This window comes from Pipistrellus kuhlii, unplaced genomic scaffold (assembly GCF_014108245.1).
Source record: "Pipistrellus kuhlii isolate mPipKuh1 unplaced genomic scaffold, mPipKuh1.p scaffold_m20_p_44, whole genome shotgun sequence".
NCBI lineage: Eukaryota > Metazoa > Chordata > Mammalia > Chiroptera > Vespertilionidae > Pipistrellus > Pipistrellus kuhlii.
The window spans coordinates 3,571,344-3,584,287 of NW_023425545.1; the positions used below are offsets into that span (position 1 = coordinate 3,571,344).

The 12,944-nt window shown below is 42.7% G+C and overlaps 1 protein-coding gene across 1 annotated transcript; it reads left to right on the forward strand.

Moving 5' to 3' along the window:
* The first annotated feature begins 2,386 nt into the window (after positions 1–2,386).
* On the forward strand, positions 2,387–4,918 carry LOC118704600 (sperm-associated antigen 11B). Its single transcript, XM_036412417.1, has 3 exons — positions 2,387–2,643; positions 2,978–3,127; positions 4,492–4,918. The coding sequence occupies exons 1-3, from the start codon at positions 2,589–2,591 to the stop codon at positions 4,623–4,625; spliced, it is 339 nt and encodes a 112-aa protein (XP_036268310.1). The 5' UTR covers positions 2,387–2,588; the 3' UTR covers positions 4,626–4,918.
* The last annotated feature ends 8,026 nt before the right edge of the window (positions 4,919–12,944 follow it).

Genomic DNA, 12,944 nt, shown 5'->3' on the forward strand with positions numbered 1-12,944 from the left:
GGAGGAAAAAAATGAATGATGAGAAGGATGCAAATCAAAAAGTTGAACCAAGTGCATGTCTATGAGCATCACAGCCAACAGGTGGCAGCGGAAAGCACGTGCCCTGGGAAATGTTAGGGGGTTGCATCCACTCACTGTCCCTAAGAAAAGGGAGTAATAGAACTTTTCCCTTGGATTTCCTGTCCAAACTGTGTCATGGTAACCAAAAGATTTATGATGAAAAGCTTCTCTCTGCAAAAGTAGCCCAGCTGGTGAATGAAGTAAGGATAGAATGAGAATGTTACTATTTTGCAAACACCAAGGGGACTAATGATCTAGCCCAGTGGTCAGCAAACCATGGCTCTAAAGATGCATGAGGCTCTTTGGCCCCTTGAGTGTGGCTCTTCCACAAAATAACACGTGTGGGCACGCATGTATAGTGCAATTGAAATTTTGTGGCCCATGTGCAGAAGTTGGTTTTAGGCTCTCAAGAAATTTCAATCATTGTACTCTTGATATTTGGTTCTGTTGACTGAGTTTGCCAACCACTGATCTAGCCCGTAAATGTCAGTGGCCACTACAGTGAACAAGAACCACACCTGGTACTGTGTGCCTCCTAATAAACTGAAACACTGCCACCTGTTAAGCCCACCAGTGTTTCCTGGGCCAAATAGGGTGAATCAGCACATCTCCCTGGAGCCACCTCATCCACCCAGCTTCATCCCTGGACAAGCCCCCTCCTAGATTATTTCCAAGAACACTCAAGATGCCTTATCACTTCCTCAGAAAATAGTCCGGAATATATAACCCAGAGAAAAATTTAATCACAGTGCTATTTCCACACCTGGAAAACACTAGCACTCACTTCACAATATAACTCAACAGCAGTGATTGTTCAAATGCTCTCATGTTTTGTAAGAACTATCAGTAGGTTTCTGAGAATTAGGACCCTAAAGGCCTACATTGGCCGTGTGTTTGAAATAGCCCCTCCCCCTCAAGTATAATTTACATAGCCATGTTCATAATGACATCTCTTCTCAGCCCGGACAAAGTCACACTATTTTACAAAGTTGCACTCTTTCGATTCCATGGCTTAATAGCAAAAGAACAAAGGGCAGATTGTTCTACTTTATTGTTTCCAGAATTAGCAAGACATAGTTGACACACTGAAAATACATTGGGGAACTCAACAGCATTGCTGTCTCTTCTTTCTCTGAAGGGTGGGATGGATCTGAAGGCTGCAGTTTGAAATGGAAGACCAATAGGCCTTTAAAATTAGCCTCATGAAAATCAATAGAAAGAAGAATGAAGTTTGGACATTTTCCAATTTTGAATTATTTAGAGGAGAGAGGGAGAGGGAGAGGGAGAGGGGGAGGAAGAGGGAGAGGGAGAGGAGAAGTAGAGGGGGAGGGGGAGGGGGAGGGGAAGGGGGAGGGAGATCTGCACCAAGGTCCTTCCTGGGAAGAGGAACCAGGCAGGGATGAGAAAGTCAGCACCTCCTCTTCCTGGCCTTCAGGTGGAGCTCATGACCTCCTGGAAAACGCAAGTGTGAGATGCAGGGACACTACTTCAAGCATCCTCCTTGGCCACACAGCCTCTGCCATCTTAATCCTCCTTTCCTTGGTTCAAATTACATGAGATCTCACAGAGATTAGAGGAGAACCATGCTATGCATTAGGTGCATGGACAACATCCTAGAAGCAAGGATGAGCTATTCTGCAAGGGTCCTGCTGCCCTCCCCATCAGGATGAACGTAGATTTGGGCAGGGAAAGGGCTTGGTTGTTTTTCTGGGACACAGAGTGTTGGTGGACGAGAACCGGGGCTCAGAACATTGTTCCTTTAGGGCAGATGTGACGCCAGCTTCCTCCTAACAATCTCCTGGGCATTACCCATCAAAACACAAAACCGGCTCCTTGTGGGCGGGTCGTTCTTTTCAGAAATGTCTGGGAAGCTTGTTTTCCCTTTATATCCAGACAGGACATGAGAGGTGACTATTTGGGGCTCAATTTCTTTATCTCATTAGATCAAATGATTTTAATGAATCAGAACAACCCTTTAGCTGAGTGTGCTTATGAAAACACTATATATATATATATATATATATATATATATATATATATATATATATATATATTTAAACATTACATTTTTATTGATTTCAGAGAGGAAGGGAGAGGGAGAGAGAAAGAGAGACAGAGAGAGAAACATCAATGATGAGAGAGAATCACTGATTGGCTGCCTCCAACACGTCCCCTACTGGGGATTAAGCCTGCAACCCAGGCATGTACCCTTGGCAGGAATCACACCTGGGACCCTTCAGCCTGTAGGGCAATGCTCTATCTACTGTGCCAAACCAGCAAGGGCCCTACTTTTTCTTAAACACAGCCCACACAAGGTATTCAGGCATGGTATTTACTTCCTGAGAAGATGGCTTAGTGTTCTTCCAGCCAGCAGGGAAGGACAATGTGCCCCCATGAGTCCTCTGTGACCGGGACATTACTCTGGAACGCAGCTCTTCTCGGGTACAGGCCATTCCCTCCAGTCAGCAATAAAGGGCTCCACTGCCTGCCAGCTCACAAAGCCTTGTGGCTCACTGTCCCACGGCCACATGGAACAACTCCTCTGGCCACGGGCCCTACTCCTGGTGGCCCTGCTGTTTCCAGGTAAACGAAAGCTGTTACCTGGGCCAGGGGGCCAGGGTCTCCTCCCAGACACTCAGGAATGGGCATTCAGGCTGAGTGGGGACACCCCAAGCCCTGGGGGCCCATTTTCTGGTGGGGATTTTAGATGACCGTCTCCTGGCTGGTGTCCCACTGTCACTGGCTGTACCGATGGCCCTGGCTTCCCAGGAGGGAGGCTCCAACCACAATTCCTCTGTCTTCCTTCACCCATGTCTTCCCCTCACAGAAGAAGACTGTCTCTCTTCTGTGTCTGGGAGAACCTTACACTCTAGGGGTCGGCTGAAGAGACCTAACACCCTCTGCTGTGTCCACACAGGGCTGTGTGAGGCCAGGCATGAAAGCCAGGGAGGCACCGAGGGCATCAGGGCACCAAGGGATGAAGCCCTCAGACCTGGAACCAATGATTCTCGGGGGCTTCACCACCCAGGAAAGCGCTACCTTGTGCCACTCACCCCCCGGGTGGTGGGTAAGTAAGCCTCCTGCACCCAGTTCACCTGTCCCATCTTTATGTCTCTTGAGGTCACTGTGGCAACCCTGTGTGTGGGAGGTTCTGTGAGTAATAATGTTATCCATACACAGCTCTTCGCGCTGGCTGTTATAAATGTTTGGGTATATAGTTTCAGTTATGCAAGATGAATAGATTCCAGAGGTTGGCTTACATCATGGACTTCCAAGTTAACAATGTGGTGTTTCCCATTTATGAAGACTGGTTAAGATGGTAGGTCTTATATTGAGTGGTCAAATCGCAAGGAAGGAAAAAAAAAAAAGCTAAAGGACAAAAGGAAACTTTGGGAGGTGATGTTCCTGTATCACCTGGATTGTGGATGGTATTGTGGAGGTATGGGCATCACATTTAGGGTTTTGTATTATTAAAAAAAAAAAAAAAAAAAAAAAAAAAAAAAAAGAGTGCTGATAAGAAAACAAAGTGACGAGAAAATAGTTTTAATTGATTGACCAGTTGATTCTTTGGTCCAGCCAAATAATTATACTGCATCTGGTGAAAGAAGTTAGGACAGGAAGAGGGTAACTCCCCTTCACCTTGGATGGTTGTGAAGGTCAAATCCCAAATTGGTGATGGAGATTCTGATGCAATGGGGGCACCCTTAGGGTACAGTCTTCCCCACAGACATGTACCTTGATCTCTGATTCTGGGCCTCTGCTTTCATTGTGTTCATCTATATTTTTAACACTTTCCCCTTGCTCTTACCTATCAGTTATCTAAATATGCCATTGATGAGAAAAAAAACTTATATTTAATAACTTCAGTTCTTGAACTATGGAGTGAAATATCAAGTTCACATTACTCAATTCACTTGGCACATGTTCAAGAAACCAAATGGTCTCCCAAGCACTCCCTCATAATGAGGGGAAATTTTTTCCAGTTATTTAACACTCTACCTGATGTCTCCCCTGTTCACCTGGCCTAGCCTAGATTTCCCACCTCCCGCACATGGAAGGCTCAGTCCCCCTCCCAGGGGACCAATGCATCTGTACACGTTTGATGGGGCTGTACCACTTCCCAGTTTGCCTCAGAGATCCTTATCTGTTCCCTTGCACAACCTTATAAGTCAAGGGAGTCACATTTACTCTGTAACACATCCATCACCATTAGTCTGCCTCTGATTTGGCTGTTCATTTTCCAGGGATCAGGAAGGTGGCATATAAGCTCAAATCAAGGATCTGCCTTTTCTACTCTCAGAATGGTTGCATGGAAATGTGGGAGAGTATATGCAAAAGACATCTCTTTCCTATCCATCACCATAGTCCTTGGGGCTAAAGTTATTTTTGAGATGGTCTTAAAAGACTAATGTTGGATATTTCTTTATACAGACTATGGATCAGGTTTCAAAGTTGTCAACTGCAGGAAAAGCGAAGGGCTTTGTCAAGAATATTGTAATTATATGGAAATACAACTGGGCTACTGCTCTAAAAGAAAGGATGCCTGCTGTTTACCTCAGAACTGAGGCTGCTGACACAGAAGCCAGAGGGTGGTCCACCTGCTGTCCTCATGGGCCATGGAAAAGACCCAGGTGCAAGTTGTCTGGGGAAGGATCTGAGCAGAGAGGAGCTGAGCATTGTCACCTGGGCCAGGAAGTCTAAATATATTATTGTAGAAAAAAAAAAGATAAAAATGGGCTACACATAATCTTATAGACATGATCTTAGAGAAAGTGACTTGGCTAGATATAAATAAAATCACACAATTTTTGGTAGTGATGTGGATGTAATAAACTTTATAGTCAAAGCATTCAAGGAATTCTTTCTTTTATATTAAAAATATGTTTTGAGGGTCTACCTTTGTTTTACTCACTGACAAATATAATGAGTTGAGAACAAGAATATGTGGGGAGAAAAGCACTACCTAATTGAAACAATGAAATGCTACATATTCTACCATGTGTATCTATCCCAGGTGATGTGTGGAGAAGATCAGTAGAAAAACGTTAAGAAAAGTTCTTGGAGAAATGTGAGTGGGTTCTGGAAGATGATCAGGAGTTTATTGAGTGAAAGAGAGAGGCTGGTGTTTCCAGGCAACAGGTAAAGCTTATAGAAAGGTGTAGAGACATGAAGCACGGTTTGCTAAAGAAATGCAAAAAGAGAGAATAATTACAAGGATTAGATGAAGCTGGTATAGGAATACTTTATCCTTAGCAAAAGTATTATGGTAAAGACCTTGGACTATTAAACAAGAGAAGGTTGCCAGGTGTTCTGAGGCAGTGACATCAACATGGTCTCCAGTTAAGAATGCTTATCCTGACAAAAGAATGAATGTGGACTAGAAATGTGTGAGACTAGAGGCAGGAACAGAGATAAGAGATTAGAGCATTGGGTGGAGCTTGCAATTCATGACTGAGAGGACACAGTGACTGTGAAGAAGGAACAGTGGGGTGAGGGATAACTGAAGAGACTGACCTCACAGGTTTTGTGACAGAGGAGGAAGGACATTGGGTGGGAAAAGTTTTGTCAACCGAGGCAGCACACAGAGGAAGAGGGAAGAGGGAGGAGCAGGGGATAGACTAGATTGGCTCTGGACGCATTCAATTTGAAAACCTGAGATTTTGGATTCCAGGAGAGAGGAAGAGATAAGAAGTAAAAGAGTTAAAGTATTTTACTTAGTCTAGCTGGTGTGTCTCAGTGGTTGAGCATTCACTTACGAACCAAGAGGTCACAGTCCGATTCGTGGTCAGGGCACATGAGAGGGTTTTCGGCTCCATCCCCAGTAGGAGGCATGCAAGAGACAGCTAATCAATGATTCTCTCTCATCATTGATGTTTCTCTCTCTCCCTCTCCCTTCCCCTCTGAAATCACTAAAAATATAGGTACTTTAAAATGTCATTTACTTATAGTTGGAAACGAAATCTTAAAAAAGTCTTAAAATTTATCTGTCACCCAGGGATAGGTTTCTGTGTGAGGGACAATAGTGAAGAATGCTAAGTGAGGCACAAGAATGAGGAGTTTTGGAGGGAGATGAAGAGGGCTCTGAAAGGGGAGGAAGGAGAAAGCTCAATGGCATGGAAGTCAGTCCAGGAAAGAAAGTGGTGTCTGAGACAACAGAGAAGATCTGGAGAAAAATGAAGATTACCATCTTACTCCACTGCGCTTCAGGGGACCTTAGTCCTAGGTCAAGGTCTATCAGGAATGTAGCCTTGGATAGTAAGCCTTAGGAAGTCAGTATTTCCTTCTAAGTGATAAGAACAAAATGTACTAAAGGAAGTTTTTTGTTTGTTTGTTTGTTTGTTTGTTTGTTTGTTTGTTTTGGGGACTAGTGTGCATATAAGGGAATGCTTTGAAAGAAAGAATAAAGCTGTGATGATTGATAAGGAGATGGATAAAACTAGAGTCCTCTCCAAAAAAACATATCTAAGTAGGTCATCATTCTCCTAAGTCTGTGGTATCCCTATTATCACTCCCTCACTCATTTACTCACACATTCATTCATTTATTTTTTCACTCACTTGTTCTTACAAAAAACATGGAGTAAGCATGCACAGTGCTCCAGGTACTGTTCTAGGTTCAGTAAGTCCAGTAATAACAAAATCCTCCACATTCATATAGCTCAAATTCAAATTTGGGAGACAAACAATAAGCAAGATATGTCAATAAAATATAATAGATTAGAAAGTGATCAATGATAAGGAAAAAATATTGGACAGGGAATGATAATTGTGAGGCAGAGGGTGACATTCTGGAGGGAAAAAATGTCTCACTGAAAGGTAGACTGGGAGTGAAAGGGGCTGAGAGGTGGGCCCTCTGGGGTCTGTGTTTGGTGGGCAGTGGGCATCCCAGCAAGAAGATACATGGCCACTGCCCAGGAAGGAGCATGTGGAATACTTGAGGAATGGCAACAGGGGGTCAGTGTGGCTGTAGCAAAGGGAATGGGGACTGGGGAAAGGGGCGAGGACATTCTACCCTAGATTTAAGTTTCATCAAGAAAGTCATAAATTTCTCCAAAACCGGTTTGACTCAATGGATAGAGCGTCTGCCTGCGGACTGAAAGGTCCCAGGTTCGATTCCAGTCAGGGGCATGTACCTTGGTTGCTGGCACATCCCCAATGGGGAGTGTGCAGGAGGCAGCTGATCGGTGTTTCTCTCTCATCGATGTTTCTAACCCTCTACCCTTCTCTCTTCCTCTCTGTGAAAAATCAATTATATATATATATATATATATATATATATATATATATATATATATATATGAAAGTCATAAATTTAAAAGAAGAAAGAACTTTTGGGGCATTAAGATTATGAAACAGTAACACTGTTACCCAGAGAGATTTCGGATACTACTTTAGGATTCATAGGAAAGAAATAAAATCTGTTTCTTTCCCACCTACCCTATCATTCTGTGATAATTTATGCAGTTCTGCTTGGATGGCCTCAAGGGCTCTCCAGGCCATTCTGAGCCAGTGACTCTGTTGGTTACACTGTGTGGTTTTTTTTTTAGGAGTGCAGGGCGAGCCGCAGGCTTGATGGACACTAGCTGTGCCCCTGGTGGGAAGATAGCCTTCAGCCCACCATCCTCACTCAGTGTGCTGCATCTATTGTACCTGGAGCCTTCTGGTGCTTTGATCTCTCTGACCCAACCACACCCTAGCCTGCCTGTCATGAGGAAGTCTACGTCATCCTCAGTGCCCAAGACCTGCTAGGGGGTGGCGGGGGGTGGAAGGGGAGAACAGGTGGGCCAGCTTAGTCACTCATATCACCACTTGGCTCCTATGACTTCAACAAAGGCCACATCTGATCTTTTCTCCCTGTGCACATGATCCTGCAGGCATGACTTGCTCTGAAGTGTCTCACCCTTACCTCTGGAATTATAGGAAGAAACATTGATAGACCCCAGGTTGCCTTGGCAATAAGAATAAAAGTAAAAATGAGTCTGTCTAATTGAAGAGACTGAGTTTCTTAACACATTATATATGTATTTCTTTTATATCCTGGAGTGAGAATAGTAACGTTAGGACATCAGGGACAGGATTGAGCCTGGCTGTAGGGACACCAAGCCCAGCCAAGTTGTGAGGCTGGGTCTGATTTCTGGTGAATGCACAGTAGGTGCTGTGGTGAAGAATGTACCACTCTTACACTTTGGGGAGCGGGCACCAGCTAGAGCTCTGTTCTCACTCCTCTATCCACCTCCTGTAGTCTCCTCTGACTCTACTTCTCATTCTTCTGAGAGCAGCGAGAATTTCCTTGAAGAGCTTTCATCATAGAAGCCAAATGAGGATATGAGCTCCTGCCTGTCTATACAGGCACCTGTCATGAGCTGGTTATAATCCCTATTTCACTGTAGGACAAATTGAGGGCCAGGTTCCATGGCCCAACCCAGATCAGGTGGAGACGGGGTGACATCCAGGACCCTGACCCATGTTCAGTCAGAAGACTCAAATGTGGTATTCTTTGTCCTGACAACCTTGTTATTTCTGAGAGGGCACATGTTGATTCATAGAAGGTCTCCTGCCAGCCCCTATAGGAGACAGGCACTGGATGAAACAGGGTGACAAGTTCATCAGCAAGCTCTGGGAAAGGTGCTGTCCTCGCAGGAGGGCAATGGCTCTACGTGCCCAGGGGACCATGTGTGTGAGTGTGTGGGCAGAGGGAGAACCACTTACTGCCAAAGTCGATGCTTGGGTTCCAGTCCCAAACCCAAAGGCAATTGTGTTGGTGATTCTAGTAATTTCTGATGATCAATGAGTTGTATTTGTGTGAATGAGTTCACCCTGGAAAGCTAGCAGCAAGACGACAAATTCCATGGAAGTCAGCACCCAAGAGTCACGACGGAGCCTTGATAGACAAAGGTATTGTGATGGGGACACTTGGTGAGCTCTTGTGTGATGAGTTATGCTAAGTCTGGAAGGAAAGAAGTTGTGACACAAATGAGACAAAAATTTGGGGTAGGACTATAGGAAAACAATGAACAATTGTTCCAGCCTTCTCCCTGCTTGGCCAAGGGTCTGATGAATGACTGTGAGCCAGGGCCTCTAATATAATACAGAGGGTTATAGAACATAACTAAAGAGTTGAGTTGGGATAGTGGGAAGAAAGTCCCAAAGCAGTTTCCAAGGCTCAAGGAATGGAGGCTGGTGATACTGCTCAGTCACATTTTTTTTTTCTTCCGTCTTTATTTGAAGCTACAGGAATAAAAACAAACAAAAGAAACATAAGAAACCACATGGCCTCTGAAAGAGGAAGTCAGTGGAAAGATGATTTCAAGGGGATATTGTAGTGTGAATCCTGAGCCAGAGAATAAGAGAAGCTGCCAACCAACAGGCAGTGGGGACCCAGTGTCACTTAGTCTAAACCTCAGGGCTGTGCTGCTGTAATTCAAGGGGCTGGGAAACAAGCCCTTGGTCTAAGTCTCAGATCAACAGAAAAACAACTTTTCTTTTTTTCTTTTTTTGTTCATATAGTTTTTATTTATTTATTATTATTATTTTTTAATAAGTTTTTATTGTTCATATTATTACAAATGTTCCTTTCCCCCACCACCACCATTGCTCTCCTCCACCAGGTTCCCACCCCACCCTCTGCCCTTTCCCCACTCCCCATTGTCCTCATCCATAGGTGCACAGTTTATGTTCAGTCTCTTCCCACATCCCCCTCTCCCCTTTTCCCCAAGAATTGTCAGTTCACTCCCCTTCCATACCTTTGATTCTATTATATTCAACAGTTAATATTGTTCATCAGATTTTTTTTTTATTTCCTTGGTTTTTAGATTCACTTGTTGATAGTTACGTATTTGTTGTTCATAATTTTTATCTTTATTTACTTTCTCTTCCTAAAGAACCCCCTTCAGCAATTCATATAATTCTGGTTTGGTGTTGATGAACTCCTTTAGCTTTTTTTTTTTATTAGTGAAGCTCTTTATCTGACCTTCGATTCTGAGTGATAGCTTTGCTGGATAGATTATCTTTGGCTGTATGTAGGTTCTTACTATTCATCACCTTGAATATTTCTTTTTTTTTTTTTTAAATATATTTTATTGATTTTTTTACAGAGAGGAAGAGAGAGGGATAGAAAGCTATTGTAAAAACATTGATGAGAGAAAGACATTGATCAGCTGCCTCTTGCACACCCCCTACTGGGGATATGCCCGCAACCAAGTTACATACCCTTGACCAGAATCGAACCCGGGATCCTTCAGTCCTCAAGCCGATGCAGAGTTCATATTGAAGGGCACAGTCATGCTGTCTGTCCTCAGGCCAATGGGAGACCTTTGTGAGAAGGACACATGAAAATGGTTTTGAACATGGCACATGTGGAGAGAAAATAATAGTTGGCATTCCTTTTACAAAAAATGGGTCCCTAGCTGGTTTAGCTCAGTGGATAGAATATCAGCCAGAGGACTGAAGAGTGCCAGATTTGATTCTGGTCAAGGGTACATGTCTGGGTTGTTGGTTCAATCCCCAGTGGGAGTGCAGGAGGCAACTGATCAATGATTCTCTCTCATCATTAATGTTTCTATCTTTCCCTTCCTTTTCTTTCCTTTCTGAAGTCAATAAAAAATATATTTAAAAGGGCAATCTAGTTCAGAAAAAAAATAAATTTATGATATATATTTTTAAAATTCAATAAATCTTTATTGTTCAGATTTATTTAATTTAATAAATCTTTACTGTTCAGATGATTACAATTGTTCCTCTTTTTCCCCCCCCATAGCTCTCCTCCACCAGGTTCCTACCCTACCCTCTGCCCTTACCCTCCCCAACTGTCTTTATCCATAGGTATACAATTTTGGTTCAGTCTCTTCCTGTACCACCCACACCCTTTTCCCCGAGAATTATAGTCCACTCCCTTTCTATGCCCCTGATTCTATTATATTCAACAGTTAATATTGTTCATTAGATTTTTTTATTCCCTTGGTTTTTAGATTCACTTTTGATAGATTCATATTTGTTGTTCATAAATTTTATCTTAACCTTTTTCTTCTTCTTCTCTTCTTGAAGAATACCTTTCAGCATTTCATATAATACTGGTTTGGTAGTGAACTCCTTTAGCTGTTTCTTATCTGTGAAGCTCTTTCTCTGCCCTTCAATTCTGAATGATAACTTTGATGGGTAGAGAAATCTTGGTTGTAGTATCTTGCTATTCATCACTTTGAATATTTCTTGCCATTCCCATCTGGCCTGCATAGTTTCTGATAAGAAATCAGCTGACAATCATATGGGTGCTCTCTTGTAAGGTAACTACCTGCTTTTCTCTTGATGCTTTTAATATTCTTTCTTTGTCTTTTGTTCTTGGAATTTTATTTATTTTATTTTATTTTTTAAAATAAATTTTTATTGTTCATATTATTACAAATGTTACTCCCCCCCCCCCCCGCCATTGCTCTCCTCCACCAGGTTCCCACCCCACCCTCTGCCCTTTCTCAACCCCTCATTGTCCTCATCCATAGGTGCACAGTTTATGTTCAGTCTCTTCCCACATCCCCTCTCCCCTTTTCCCTGAGAATCATCAGTTCACTCCTCTTCCATACCTCTGATTCTATTATATTCAACAGTTAATATTGTTCATCAGATTTTTTAAAAAAAATTTCCTTGGTTTTTAGATTCACTTGTTGATAGTTACATATTTGTTGTTCATAATTTTTATCTTTATTTTCTTCCTCTTCAGCAATTCATATAATTCTGGTTTGGCGGAGATGAACTGCTTTAGCTGTTTTTTATTTGTGAAGCTCTTTATCTGGCCTTCAATTCTGAGTGATAGCTTTGCTTGGTAAAGTATTTTTGGCTGTAGGTTCTTGCTATTCATCACCTTGAATATTTCTTGCCATTCCCTTCCGGCCTGCATGGTTTCTGTTGAGAAATCAGCTGACAATTGTATGGGTGCTCCTTTATAGGTAACTACCTGCTTTTCTCTTCCTGCTTTTAATATACTTTCTTTGTCTTTTGCTCTTGGAATTTTAATTATTATGTGTCTTGGTGTGGTCCTCTTTGGATTCCTTTTGTTTGGGGTTCTGTGTGCTTCCTGGACTTGTAAGTCTATTTCTTTCCCCAGGTGGGGGAAGTTTTCTGTCACTATTGCTTTCAATATGTTTTTGGTATCTTGCTCTCTGTCATCTTCTGGGATGCCCATAATTCTGATGTTGGTTTGCTTGAAGTTGTCCCAGAGGTTTCTTACATTATCTTCAACTTTCTGGATTCTCTTGTCTTCTTGCTTCTGTGGAGGAATGTCCTCTAGCTCTTTATGTTCCAAATCTTTGACTTGATTCTTGCAATCTTCCATTCTGTTTTTAGGACTCTGTATAATATTTTTTATTTCAGACAATGTATTCTTTATTTCTATTTGATCCTTTATTATTTCTAGTTGATCCCTTTTCATATCTTTATAGGTCTTGTTTATTTTATTGGCCTTTCCTAGGAAATTCTTATAAGCGTGGTTTTGAACTCTATATCCAGTCGCTTTTTGTCCTCCGTTTCTTTTGTTTGTGATCTGTTTCCTTGTCTCGGCATTTTCGCTGCTTCCCTGTGTTGGTAGGGTGGGAGGATCAGTTGTATCTATGCCAGGAGACAGCCTTATTTGACTAGACTTGGTAAACTTCAAGAGCCTCTGTGCTCAGCTTGGATGGGGCGGAGTTTCAAGGTGGAACCTACAGCCTTGGCTTCTGTCAGACCTGCCCTATGAGGGTCCTGAGTCTCAGTGTTCCTCAGTGTCTTTTGGTACTCCTGCAAGCACCTCTGAGAGAAAAGTGCCTTAGAGTTTTGCTTGCTATAAGACAGTCTAGTCTCTCCCCCAAAAAGCTCGCACCTGGGAGTGGGGTTAAGAGCATTCTGGAGAAAAAAAACGAG

Coding starts and splice junctions, on each gene's coding strand:
- LOC118704600 (XM_036412417.1), top strand. CDS start 2,589: ATGGAACAACTCCTCTGGCCACGGGCCCTACTCCTGGTGGCCCTGCTG. Junction 2,644..2,977: donor GGTGGCCCTGCTGTTTCCAG/GTAAACGAAAGC, acceptor GTGTCCACACAG/GGCTGTGTGAGGCCAGGCAT. Junction 3,128..4,491: donor ACTCACCCCCCGGGTGGTGG/GTAAGTAAGCCT, acceptor TTCTTTATACAG/ACTATGGATCAGGTTTCAAA.